Source organism: Argentina anserina, chromosome 1 (genome assembly GCF_933775445.1).
Source record: "Argentina anserina chromosome 1, drPotAnse1.1, whole genome shotgun sequence".
In the NCBI taxonomy this organism is placed as follows: Eukaryota; Viridiplantae; Streptophyta; class Magnoliopsida; order Rosales; family Rosaceae; genus Argentina; species Argentina anserina.
The window spans coordinates 5,671,396-5,683,228 of NC_065872.1; the positions used below are offsets into that span (position 1 = coordinate 5,671,396).

The window sequence follows — 11,833 nt, forward strand, 5'->3', positions numbered from 1 at the left end:
TAATTTGCTTCTGTTGATTGATCATAACATCTCATCCATATTTCGTTATGTTTCAGTTACACTAGTCACGTACAAGTCTGAACTTGTAACCCATATCAATCACCAATACCAAGCCTGAAATCCACGTATGGAAGAAGACAATTACATGTGAGAAATATATAGTCATTCAACATTGCCACAACTAAATCACATTGAGAAAAAGACCAGCAGGACTCTTAGCTATAGTTTGAGCTCTAGGAGACAGGCCCGATATTTTCACGATCTTATTTAGCAGCTTCTGAAGATCCGAAACTGGTCTATACACTAGTTTGTGGTAGTAGTGATTAACAATGCTCTTCATAAAGATTTACAATATACAAAAGTGTCCTCATCTATATCATATAACTCAAGACAATATATTATAAGAACATCAACCGATATTTATTTGTCTTTAGAAAATGAACCAAGGTCCAAAAAATATTTTTTAATGTTAGTCATTTCCTTATCCAATGCATCTAAGACCCTCTAATAATTTATAAACTATATCCATTCCAAGTGGTAAATACCAACAATATCAACAATATTTGATGGTTGAGATTAAAAATCATTTAATAGCGAGAGGGGACATGAATAAGCCGGATAAAATTCCGCAATAAAAACGAGACGAGACTAACGTTTTTAGACTTCGGTTTCGTCCCGTCCCAGATCGGGATTTGAGCTTTTTTATGCCTAGCCATACTTATTTCTTTGGCCATTTTCTGGTTTTGGTTTTGCTTTGTTTCTCTTTGGCCTTTGCACCTCCTTTAATCGATAATTATTCAGACCAACAAAAAAAAAAGGCCTTCATTGACTATTGAGGAGCATTTCGAAAGCTTTACACAAAAGGAAAATCCACTTGTCCTGTGTTTCAAACTCTTCCTACTTCCCAAACTTTTTACACTAGTCAAGTACCACCTAAAACATACCCCTCCCAGTCAGTTTCATTCTCTTTGCACTTTGGGCCTCCATACAAGTTCGCCAATTTAACGACATGTCGTGCAGGTATTCACAATTACCACCCTTACGACATCCCTTCGCACTTTTGAAAAACATGCAACGTCTCGAATTCTTGGCCTTCATTTCTGATGGGTTAAAGTCAGCAGACATTTTCATGTCCATCAAGTGATTAAAATTATCACCATTTTTTAACAACATAGGGTCCTGCATTTCTTTATTTTCTGTTCCATGTTGCCTAATGAGGTTCTTATAGTAGTTCAAGTCCTTGACACTTCCGGGTTCCTGGACTGGGAAAGATCTTAGGGGAGCAATGTTCTGTTGAGGCAATGCACTTGGTGGGGGTTGTGTCTGATTCGGCAGTCTGGGCAATATAGCATGGTCAGCTTGAGGGCTGGGCAAGGAAGGTAATGGTGGCGATGGTGCAGGTCGTTTTAGCCCAGATAATTGAAAAACATCCGGGATTGTATTCGAGGTAGTACCCAGTTTACCTGGCACGCGGAAGTTACCATCAGGAGTCCTTTGCATATCAGAGTTTGGAGGGGATGAGGAAACATGGGGAGTTGCCGTTCTTTGCATATCAGAGTTTGAAAGAGATGAGGGAACATAGGGAGTTACCATTTTCGTACTTGGTGCAGTTACTGCTGTATGTGTATTCATTGATGCAATGCCTGTATTGGCTTGGGGTCCATGTCCATTAATCAATTTCTTGAGCATTTTCGGATCGTTAAGAATCTTAATAAGCAAATCAGTGTCGATCATACTTTCCTTCTGGCTGGTTTTCATCATTGCAGTTAAAGCAACAGCCGTGAAATCAGCACTTTGATTAGGCAACTTCCCTGGTGCATGTACTTGCTCAAAACCAGGAGGGTTGGACTCAGAAGCATCATCAGTTTGAGATACCAGACCTTGGAAAAAACTTGGTAGCTGAGAGGAGGGGACAGAAGGAGTATAATCGTCTTGATCTTCTTGGGGTTCTTCTTCAATAGGATTGATGGGTACAGAAGGAGTGAGGCTATGATCATAACACTCACGTTCAACATCCAAAGAAACAAAGGGGCTGCAAAAGATAAAAGACATCAACCTCAATTCTACAATAAAAAAAAAAACTACTACCGAACATACTTCCAAAATAAGAGAGAAACCTTACCTAGGTGGAATTGCAGAAAAACGAGGATATACTGCCTCAAGCACCGACATCTCTCTTAGTTTTTGAGTCTTGGCTTCTTCACTATTCTCACCAGCCGCTACACACCAGTCATCACTCATAATAAGCTGTTAAAACAATATAAAACCCATCCGAATCAGTACATCAATTACAAATACAGGCAGATATGCATTTTGATTTTTTTTATAAAAAAATTGGAATGAGCAGAAAACATGTTCGAGGAACAGATGCCACGGGACTTTTGCATCCCAACCGTTTCACATAATATTTTTTCAAAGATTCATCATCTCCTTACCTTGGGAGGGCATCGCCACTTAATTCGAGGGACGGGAAAATATTGCAGTTTAGATTGCTTCATAGAGATACCAACTTCAAACCCAGGCGGGCTATCATTGGATTCGAGAGAGCTGGAATGCGACATACTTGTTGTCTTTTGTTGAAAATGACTTTGAAATGTCGAGCCAACTTCCACAGGACAATCCAAAAAAGAGAACAGCTTTACCTGTTTAAAGCCAACCAAAACTTAATCAGTGACAACGATCATCAATATGCCCATAAAATGTTAAAGAAAAAGTTTTGACACAATAATAGCGCATATGAAGGATCGTATTAAGAAACAGAGACATTATCTGAAGAACTATTCAGATTTTTAGGTGTTACGCTTCCTAATAGTCCAATTAAAGAACTCAGGCATGGATATAATACAAATGCAGGCAAAGGGCAAGAGAAAAATTGAAAATTCACATTTTCTCCCCAATCACTTTCTTTATAGAGCCTCAAACACTATAACAAAATTTGTAATATACAATTTTGAACCTACTACAGTGGCATTAGAGGGTTCAGAACTTTGATATAGATGTCCCATTCAAACTTAATAGCTAAATGAAACCTGGTTGAGTCTTGCAACTGTTTCACTCCAAACTGTACACAAACTGCTATTCACAAGAGGCTATGTCATTCGTTAATTTCATTCTGGCATCTATAAAGCAACACAATCATCACGGGTACAATATATAGCTGTTTGCAAATCTACTAATCTAGAATTAATCCGAAGGCAAGGATGGTACAATTAAACTTTGGGTGACTCCATGCGCTATTTCAGTTCAGCGCTATCAATTGACACAATGCCCTGTGTTGTTATCTTATTTCTATCAAAAATGGATAATACATGATGTATGAGAACACTTCGCAGCATTTTCTTTTCCAAGAACATAAAAGAACAAATTATAAATGATCACTGACCCTATTATTTAGATACCTCAATGAAACTGTTAGCTCTTATTTCAATCTGAAAAGGATATGCAGTAGTTACCACTCCTAACGGCTAACAACAAAGATGTAAGTAGGCAATTCTGTGTACTGTAACCCGTCGTTTATGGTTTAGGAAAAGTTTTTATTATTTAGAAATTTTCTGTTAAGTTAGCAAATATTTCCATTATAGTACACATAGAATTAAGGAATAAGCTCAAAGCACACGTTACTCACATAACAAAGGCCGGAAGGTTTAACTAATCAAATGCCTTAACGGCAGAGATAATTGTCGAAAAATAGTACTTTTTTTCTTAATGGCAGCTCCAAGGATAGTAAATATATGCTCAGAGAACAAAATGGTCCTCCTTACATGCTGTCATGATATTTTCTAAAGCCGTGACATTTTCTAAAGCCATTTTGTTGTTGATCTTGACGACACTTGATAGAAAAAAAACACACGATTTTGACACTATCGGCCATTCAAGATTGTTTACTTATGATCTAGATGACTTGAGAGAGCCATCAGATCATACTTGGTGGGACTTTCTTGATCCTCTTACAAAACCATTTGATTCATTGCTAGAGTATGGCTTATAGATTTTATCGCAACCCCAATCCTCTGGCTAATCAAATCAGGTTTGATCATGATTTTGTGATTTATTTCATCATAATTTCATCTACTTTTCGTCGATTAACATATTTCATAACAACAAATCGGTCATTGTCTTGATCTATTCAAGATTTCAGACAGTTGTCACAGCCAATATTGCGATGGCTTTCCTCTTTTCCAATTTTTCTTATTTTATCAATTGAAATCCAATTGTTCCTTGTGAACATTAAAACTAAAAATTAAGAACAATAATCATAATCAATCAAATCAGATTATCAGCACTTGTTGATTTCCTTGATGATTATACGAGGGGGAATCGCAGGCATCCGGAAATTTCAACAAACAAATCTAAGAACAAGCCTTGGACTCAAAATCCAACAAATTAAAAGGAAATCCAAAATTTTAAGATTTTGATTATACCTGACAAAGTTTAACTCCAGGAGCCCAAGAAATTGATTTCCTCGATCGCTTCATATTCATTCTCATAATCAAACAACGCTTCAGATTCAATTTACTACAACAATTTTCTTACTAAACGAAGAAAACAACAACAGCTTTTATAATCAGATTCGTAAAATCGCAGCAATCGAGATTCGCTTTTCCACACCCTAGCGCCTACCAGAACTCGGAGAGAAGAAGAATTGGAGACGAAGATAGAGGGATGCCCTAGTTTAGACGATTGCGTCGCTCAAGATGAAGCAGCGAAGCCCTCCTTATATACAGGAGAAAGATGTCATCGTTTTGGTTACGGTTTCTTATTTTCGCGGTGTAAATAAATACTGGGCGGGGGTGGTTTCGTAATTTAGAGTAGGACCATGTTGGGTTTTATTAGGTTGGAAACAGCTGCGCGCACCTAGGTTGAACGGGTACGGCCGCCGTGATGTACGGTGTACGCTTGGCTGGCTTTATACGCTTGTTTTGTGATTTATAGACAGACGGCTGTGATTTTGTTTGGTGTTTCCTCCAAATTATGCTTTAGTTTGAGGTTCGAGGTTTACGGAATTTGTCGGCAACCCTTCTCTAATGTGATTTGGGATTAATTTTTAATGCAAAAATTTCTTCATCGGTATCTAAATTATTGTGACAATGTCAATGTAGTATCTCAATTTTGAGTTGTACCAATGTAGTACCCAAACTTGTAATTCGCTATCAATAAAGGGTATGAGTTCAATTTCCGTTACAGCTCCGTTATCTCGATCACGTGTCTTGCACGTGACCACAAAAAAAAATTCAACAGTGATACCCAAACTCTTGTGACAAGGTCAATGTAGTACATAAACTCTGAGTTGTACAAATGTAGTACCCAAACTCGTTTTTCGCTATCAATGAGGGGTATAAGGCTAATTTTCGTCACGATTTCGTCTTATAGATCAAAGTAAAAAGGGTATTTATCTAAATAACTATATGTGGGTTCTAAGGTCCTAAATAAGAAACTCTTACAGTAAATATCTAGAATTAAAAAACAACTTACAAATTGGGCAAAACACATACCCATTCTCATTATGCTCTGGACACCTCATCCCCACCGTCTCCTCCTTCACCACCAACACCATCTTCGAGGTTCTCCACCTCTCTTTGGAACCCCCGATCCATTGACACGTCACGATCACATACCTTCACTCTGAGATTCTCGACCGCCGACCACACCACTTTGCATACCTCGAATGTCGTAGGTGGAGGGAGAGAAGGTCGTAGGTGGAGGAGGTGAGGGAGACGATGTTGTTGCTCAAGGCGGAGCTGGGATAAATCATCATCGTGGTTGAAAAGTTTGGAAGAAACACAACATGTAGTGTTGCTTTGCCTCGAAATTTGAGCTCAGAAAATACAGTGGAGAAGGAGTGAGAGTGAATGAGACTGAGAAGAAATGGAGAAAAGACAAGAAGTTATGACACGTGACCCAGATGATGAAATTGTGATAGAAATTGGCTTCAGATCCATCGTTGATAGAGAAAAACGAGTTTGAGTACTACATTGATCTTGCCACAAGAGTTTGGGTACCGATGTTGAAATTTTTTTTGTAGTCAGGTGCGGGACACGTGGTCGAGATAACGAAGCCGTAACAGAAATTAGGTTCAGACCCTTCGTTGATAGCGAATTACAAGTTTGGGTACTACATTGGTATAACTCAGAATTGAGGTACTACATTGACATTGTCACAATAGTTTGGGTACGATGGTGAAATTTTTTCTTTTTTAAAAAAAGTTGGTCGGATATTACTGAAAACAAAATTACTAAATCATGAATTCAATTTCGCAACTGTTGGGAGTTGAGAATGTTTCAAGCATCTCGCCGAAGAATATGGTAGAAACTATGTTGACAAGTCTATGAGGTTGTTCGGACAAAGGTGAAAATTTTACAAAAAGATGGGTTAATTTCGGTTACCATTGCGAGTTTAGAATGTTTAAGGTGGAACTTTGTTATGAAATAATTTGTGAAAATAATAGACTAATAGAGTTCTTGGTTGACTTAGAATAAGCATCCTGATTGAACTTGGCATGGCCACAAGAGTTTTTGATATTCATGGTTTGTTGAATGTTGATTCAATTCCATAACAATTAAGGAATAAACTAAGGCACATGAATTGTTATTCTTAAGAAGATAGTTCATCCAAAAACCGGTTATCTCTAAGGTTTCAGACATTGGAGTCTTCTTGCTTGTCTGTCGTTGGACGGGAGTTTGGAGGGTGGCCAGTTGGTGGTTGTGCCCTAATGGCTTGTGGTGGTGGAACACAAGAAGAAGACAATTACAGGCAACAGGTTGAGAAGCTCTGGTGGGTTTCTAATCACGGTCAGTTTGTTTGGCCATAACTTGTTGTTTGCCAAGCGGCGCTTTGTCTTATCGACAGTGGTAGGCGTTGCTTGAATCAACGGTGTGAGGTGAGATGAATGGGAGAGTGTGGCGGTAATCTGCCATTTATATTTGAGTTTGATTTAAGGTCTTGGTCAGGTTGTATCGTATCACTATCATGTGTGTCATGGCTATAGTACCGTTTTCGGGAACTATCTAAATGTAACACCATAAGATGGATCATCTGCCTTAATTCTAGTATCCTCCTCAGTTGCTATGGCTAGGATTATAGTTCATTTAGTCCCGTCTTCTCCTTTTGGGCATTATAGCCCAGCTTAAGTTGACTGAAGGACTGAGGGAGAAGGTGCAGTGCAGTGTGCACTAGATATTCATCTGGTAGCACAAGATTGATGTTAGATTGAGGTTCTTTGGTTTGTTTACTATTTAATCGGTCATCTTGAAAATGTGAACCATGACACCTCCTACACCAGCATACATAAGGCTGCTAAAAGTGTCAAAGATAGTGCCCCTGCTTGAGACTTGTCGATTTGCTTAAACTTCTCATGAACATATTTCAATAAACCATAGGCGTAGACGCGTAGTTCATCTCAAGGATGGTCCTACGTATGGTCTTAGACATAGTGGCTCTAATAATGTCTCTTCATATACTATTCTCCTATACTACGGATTTTCATGTTCATAAGCTGCATCATACTTATTGGTATCCTCTACTCTATACGGTCAAGTACCCCATAAAAATAATTCATCTAACTCATTTTTGAGGGGAAAGTACCTATCAAGCTGCCTCCTCCAGGTTTGGTAGCTGGCACCATCAGTTAAAAAGTTTTATTTGGTTAAAATTTACCACTTGGACACCTAAAGAGCAAAATAAATTTGTTAAGTAAAATTCTTATTTATATAATCATTGTCTCCACACTTCAAACTTGGGCAGCTTTCTGAACTCAAAGATTGGGCTCTGCTCCCCAGCTACTAAAAGGCCATTGTGAGCTATTTGGGCAACATATCACGATCCAACATGTAATTTGGGTTGGAGTTTGGATTAGAGCCATGACTAGGCTAACTGTGAGTTGTTGGTTAGTTACCATAACCGGCAACGTGAATTTATGTGTTCAATCTAATTGACATACACAAAGCTGAGTAGATTAAGGAATTTTAATATCTTTTGCCGTCTTTTAACAAACTCACTCTATTAAACCCAACTTTTGCATTTGTTAACACCACTACCCCTACGTTTTTCAAGTCTACCGTTGGACCAATGGCTCAACTTTCTTTGGTACCTTGGTGGATTTGATGAAATCACCATCTTTTGTATCTATACTTGTGCTATAATCAGTGTAACAAGTATAATTGCTCATTGCTTATGACCGATTTCACTCGAAAAATGATAGTAATTAGTTGTATTACAAAGGCAGGGTATAACAAACTTACAATGACCCCAACTCGATGGTCTAAGGCTAGTTTGGTACAACTTTGCTTTTAAAAGAATCAGCTTCTGATAACTTTGAAAAAATCAGTTTTTTTTTAATTGGTAGGTCACTCACAATGGCTTTTACTAGTAAAAAGCTGCTTTTAGAAATTATTTTTATTCAAAACTTAATAAATATTAATATTTTTTTGTAAAATCTCAAATAACTAGACTCGGCCCTGGCTATAGGCCTAGAACGCCTGTGCCTAGATTCCCCAAATTCACAAGGCCCCCAAAAAATGAATCCTCTTAAAATTATTAAATAAATAACATATAAATTCTCTTACCCAATGAATGTTAATTGTTGTAATAGAAAATAAGGTTGTATGATATATATTGTGGCGATTTTATGTTCAAACACGATTGCACCTATATATTTTTTTTATTTCATTATATTTTCTATTTTTTCTTTAAGTATTCTAGCTTTACACATTTTTGTAATCTTTACACTACCATTTATTATTGTTTTCATCATACACTCACTATCAACTTTATCTCTAAATTCGATTAATCATTTGAAAAATATGTTGTACTATATATTATAAATGAAATCGGATGATATATTATTTCACGTACTAATAATTTTTAAAGAATAAAACAGTTGGAAACATATTTGATTATAATGAACCCCATTTTAAGCGTTCACCTAGAGCCCTATAGAACTCAGGGCCGGCCCTGAAATAACATCCTTATGTATATTTATTTATAATATGTTAAAACAAAATCATGTCATTTTTTATCGTTAACCATTTCTACAACAGTTTTATTTAAAATATACCAAATAATTTATGTACCGACAACACTTGTAAAAGTAATATTTACCAAACAAAAAACTGTTTTGATTCACATCTGATTATTGTCACAGTATAACAAAAACAATTTTTTTTAAAAGTTAAAGCACTACCAAACTAGCCCTAAACATTATATTGCATAATCTAGCTGCCAACAAGAGTCCACTCTCAATTGCTACAATAGCAAAATAAGCACAAACAAAATATTTGTAAAGGACTAACATATTCAACAGGGGGTGACAATTCTGGTAACAAATTTGGCATTGTTTGGTAAACAACTTAATATTGATAATTCCTCTAGGGGTGGCAATGGTATAGAAAACCATTCCAACCAATTTGTATACCAACCGTACCAAATATGTTGGTATACCAAATACTTGATACATGGTATATGGTACAGTATACCGTACCAATATTAAAAATACGGTAGGTAGGTGGTATAGATTTTCCATATACCATGGTATATCGTACCTACCAACTTATATTATATTAAATTATTTAATTAAAAAAAAATATATATCTTTAAATTTCAATTGTAGATTTATTGAAAAATAAATCCAAACCATATATATCTACTAACCTTAATCTAGTCTCTCTGAGTTTCTTTCTCAAGTACACCATTTTTCTCGTCTTCAATTTCTTTATTTAATTATGAATGAATCGATTCAATCGAATTCCCAAGTACAAATGCTTAGACATATCAGTAGCACCATCACTGTTTACAATATGTCAACATATATCGCATTTAAACCTATCATTTATTTTTTCAATTGTTTTGAGAATTCATAAGTACTTTAACAGTTTGACTATTTGGACTTTGACTTTCTATTTATGACTTTGTATTTGGTAATTTGGTTGAAGTTATATAAGACTTTGGAATTCTATTGTTATTTCACTTATTTATTATTATTTATTTGGGTTGGGCCTTAAAATTTTTGGGCCTTAAATATGTTGGTACAAGCCCATTACCAACCGTACCAACCGAGTACCAACCGTACCACTTAATTGGTATACCAACGTTATTGGTTGGTATAAATTGTGGATTTTTCATACCAAATATATATTGGTTGGTATATGGTATTGGAAAATTAAGACTGGTATACCAACCAATCCAGCCATAAATTCCTCTCTACAAATTTAGCAGGGTCCTCTAGTGACCATCCACACATCCGACGTGCCATCCTCCTATTGGCCCCCAATTTTACCGCTAAAAGGGCGTCACTGTCCAAACACAGTGGCTCTCTGACCCGATCCGTCCTTAAAACCCACCCCATCATTTATCGCGAAGAAACTAAAAACCCAGCGAAGTCAGTCCTCCATTTTCCATCAGACTAAACAACAATGGCGTCCGAGAACGACACCAGCGCCAGATCCGGATCTGGATCCAACAGCGAGGAGCGTCGCAAGGTGGCCCTGATCACCGGGATCACCGGCCAGGACGGTTCCTACCTGACGGAGTTTCTCCTCAACAAAGACTACGACGTCCACGGCCTGATCCGCCGCTCCTCCAACTTCAACACCCAGCGGATCAACCACATCTACATCGACCCCCACAACGCCCACAAGGCCCGCATGAAGCTCCACTACGCCGACCTCACCGACGCCTCCTCCCTCCGCCGCTGGCTCGACACCATCGCCCCCGACGAGATCTACAACCTCGCCGCCCAGTCCCACGTCGCCGTCTCCTTCGAGATCCCCGACTACACCGCCGACGTCGTCGCCACCGGCGCCCTCCGCCTCCTCGAGGCCGTCCGCAACCACGTCGACGCCACCGGCAGAAAGAACGTGAAATACTACCAGGCCGGCTCCTCCGAGATGTTCGGCGCCACCCCGCCTCCCCAGTCCGAAACGACGCCGTTCCACCCCCGATCCCCGTACGCCGCCTCGAAATGCGCCGCGCATTGGTACACCGTGAACTACCGCGAGGCCTACGGGCTCTACGCCTGTAACGGTATTCTGTTCAATCATGAATCCCCTAGAAGGGGAGAGAATTTCGTGACCCGGAAGATCACTCGGGCCGTGGGCCGGATCAAAATCGGGCTGCAGAGCAAGCTGTTCTTGGGGAATTTGAATGCCTCGAGGGACTGGGGGTTTGCAGGGGACTATGTGGAGGCAATGTGGATGATGCTGCAGCAGGAGAAGCCTGATGACTACGTTGTCGCCACCGAGGAGTCGCATACGGTGGAGGAGTTTCTGGAGGTGGCATTTGGGTATGTGGGGATGAACTGGAAGGATCATGTTGTGCTCGACAAGAGGTACTTGAGGCCGTCGGAGGTGGATAATCTGAAAGGGGATGCGAGCAAGGCGAAGAAGATTCTCGGGTGGAAGCCAAAGGTTGAGTTTAAGGAGCTGGTGAAGATGATGGTGGATGAAGATGTTGAGTTGGCCAAGAGGGAAAAGGTTCTTGTTGATGCTGGATACATGGATGCCCAGCAACAACCATGAGTTTCCGCGATTTGGTTCTCCGATTTTTGGATCATATAAGTTATAATGTGGGTTAGTTTGATGGTTTCTAGAGTTCCAGTAATTCACAGTTCGTTTGTTCTCCTGAAAGGTTGTTTGATTTTTCTGTAAGCTCATTCATTCTATTTCAGCAGTTTCTACTGTCTAATTGTTGTTAATTTCAGTTCATGTTATGGATAGTGCAGCTCACTGGGATACGATGGGATCGAGATCCCTTTCATTATACAATAATTTGGTTCTTTCATTTTTGTGTCGGTGATTGGGATTTTTTCATTTCACGTGGATCTTATGAATGGATGTTTCTT

At 38.8% G+C, this 11,833-nt stretch overlaps 2 protein-coding genes across 2 annotated transcripts; one reads left to right on the forward strand and one right to left on the reverse strand.

The window, feature by feature from the left end:
• Positions 1-807: 807 nt before the first annotated feature.
• LOC126782292 (zinc finger CCCH domain-containing protein 30) lies at positions 808-4,711 on the reverse strand. The gene is made up of 4 exons (XM_050507514.1): positions 4,422-4,711; positions 2,436-2,642; positions 2,123-2,247; positions 808-2,032 (listed from the first exon to the last, which is right to left on the reverse strand). The coding sequence occupies exons 1-4, from the start codon at positions 4,485-4,487 to the stop codon at positions 934-936; spliced, it is 1,497 nt and encodes a 498-aa protein (XP_050363471.1). The 5' UTR covers positions 4,488-4,711; the 3' UTR covers positions 808-933.
• A 5,652-nt stretch (positions 4,712-10,363) lies between these two features.
• LOC126782119 (GDP-mannose 4,6 dehydratase 1) lies at positions 10,364-11,677 on the forward strand. The gene has a single exon (XM_050507289.1). It carries the CDS (start codon positions 10,407-10,409, stop codon positions 11,508-11,510), a length of 1,104 nt encoding a protein of 367 aa, XP_050363246.1. The 5' UTR covers positions 10,364-10,406; the 3' UTR covers positions 11,511-11,677.
• Positions 11,678-11,833: the final 156 nt, after the last annotated feature.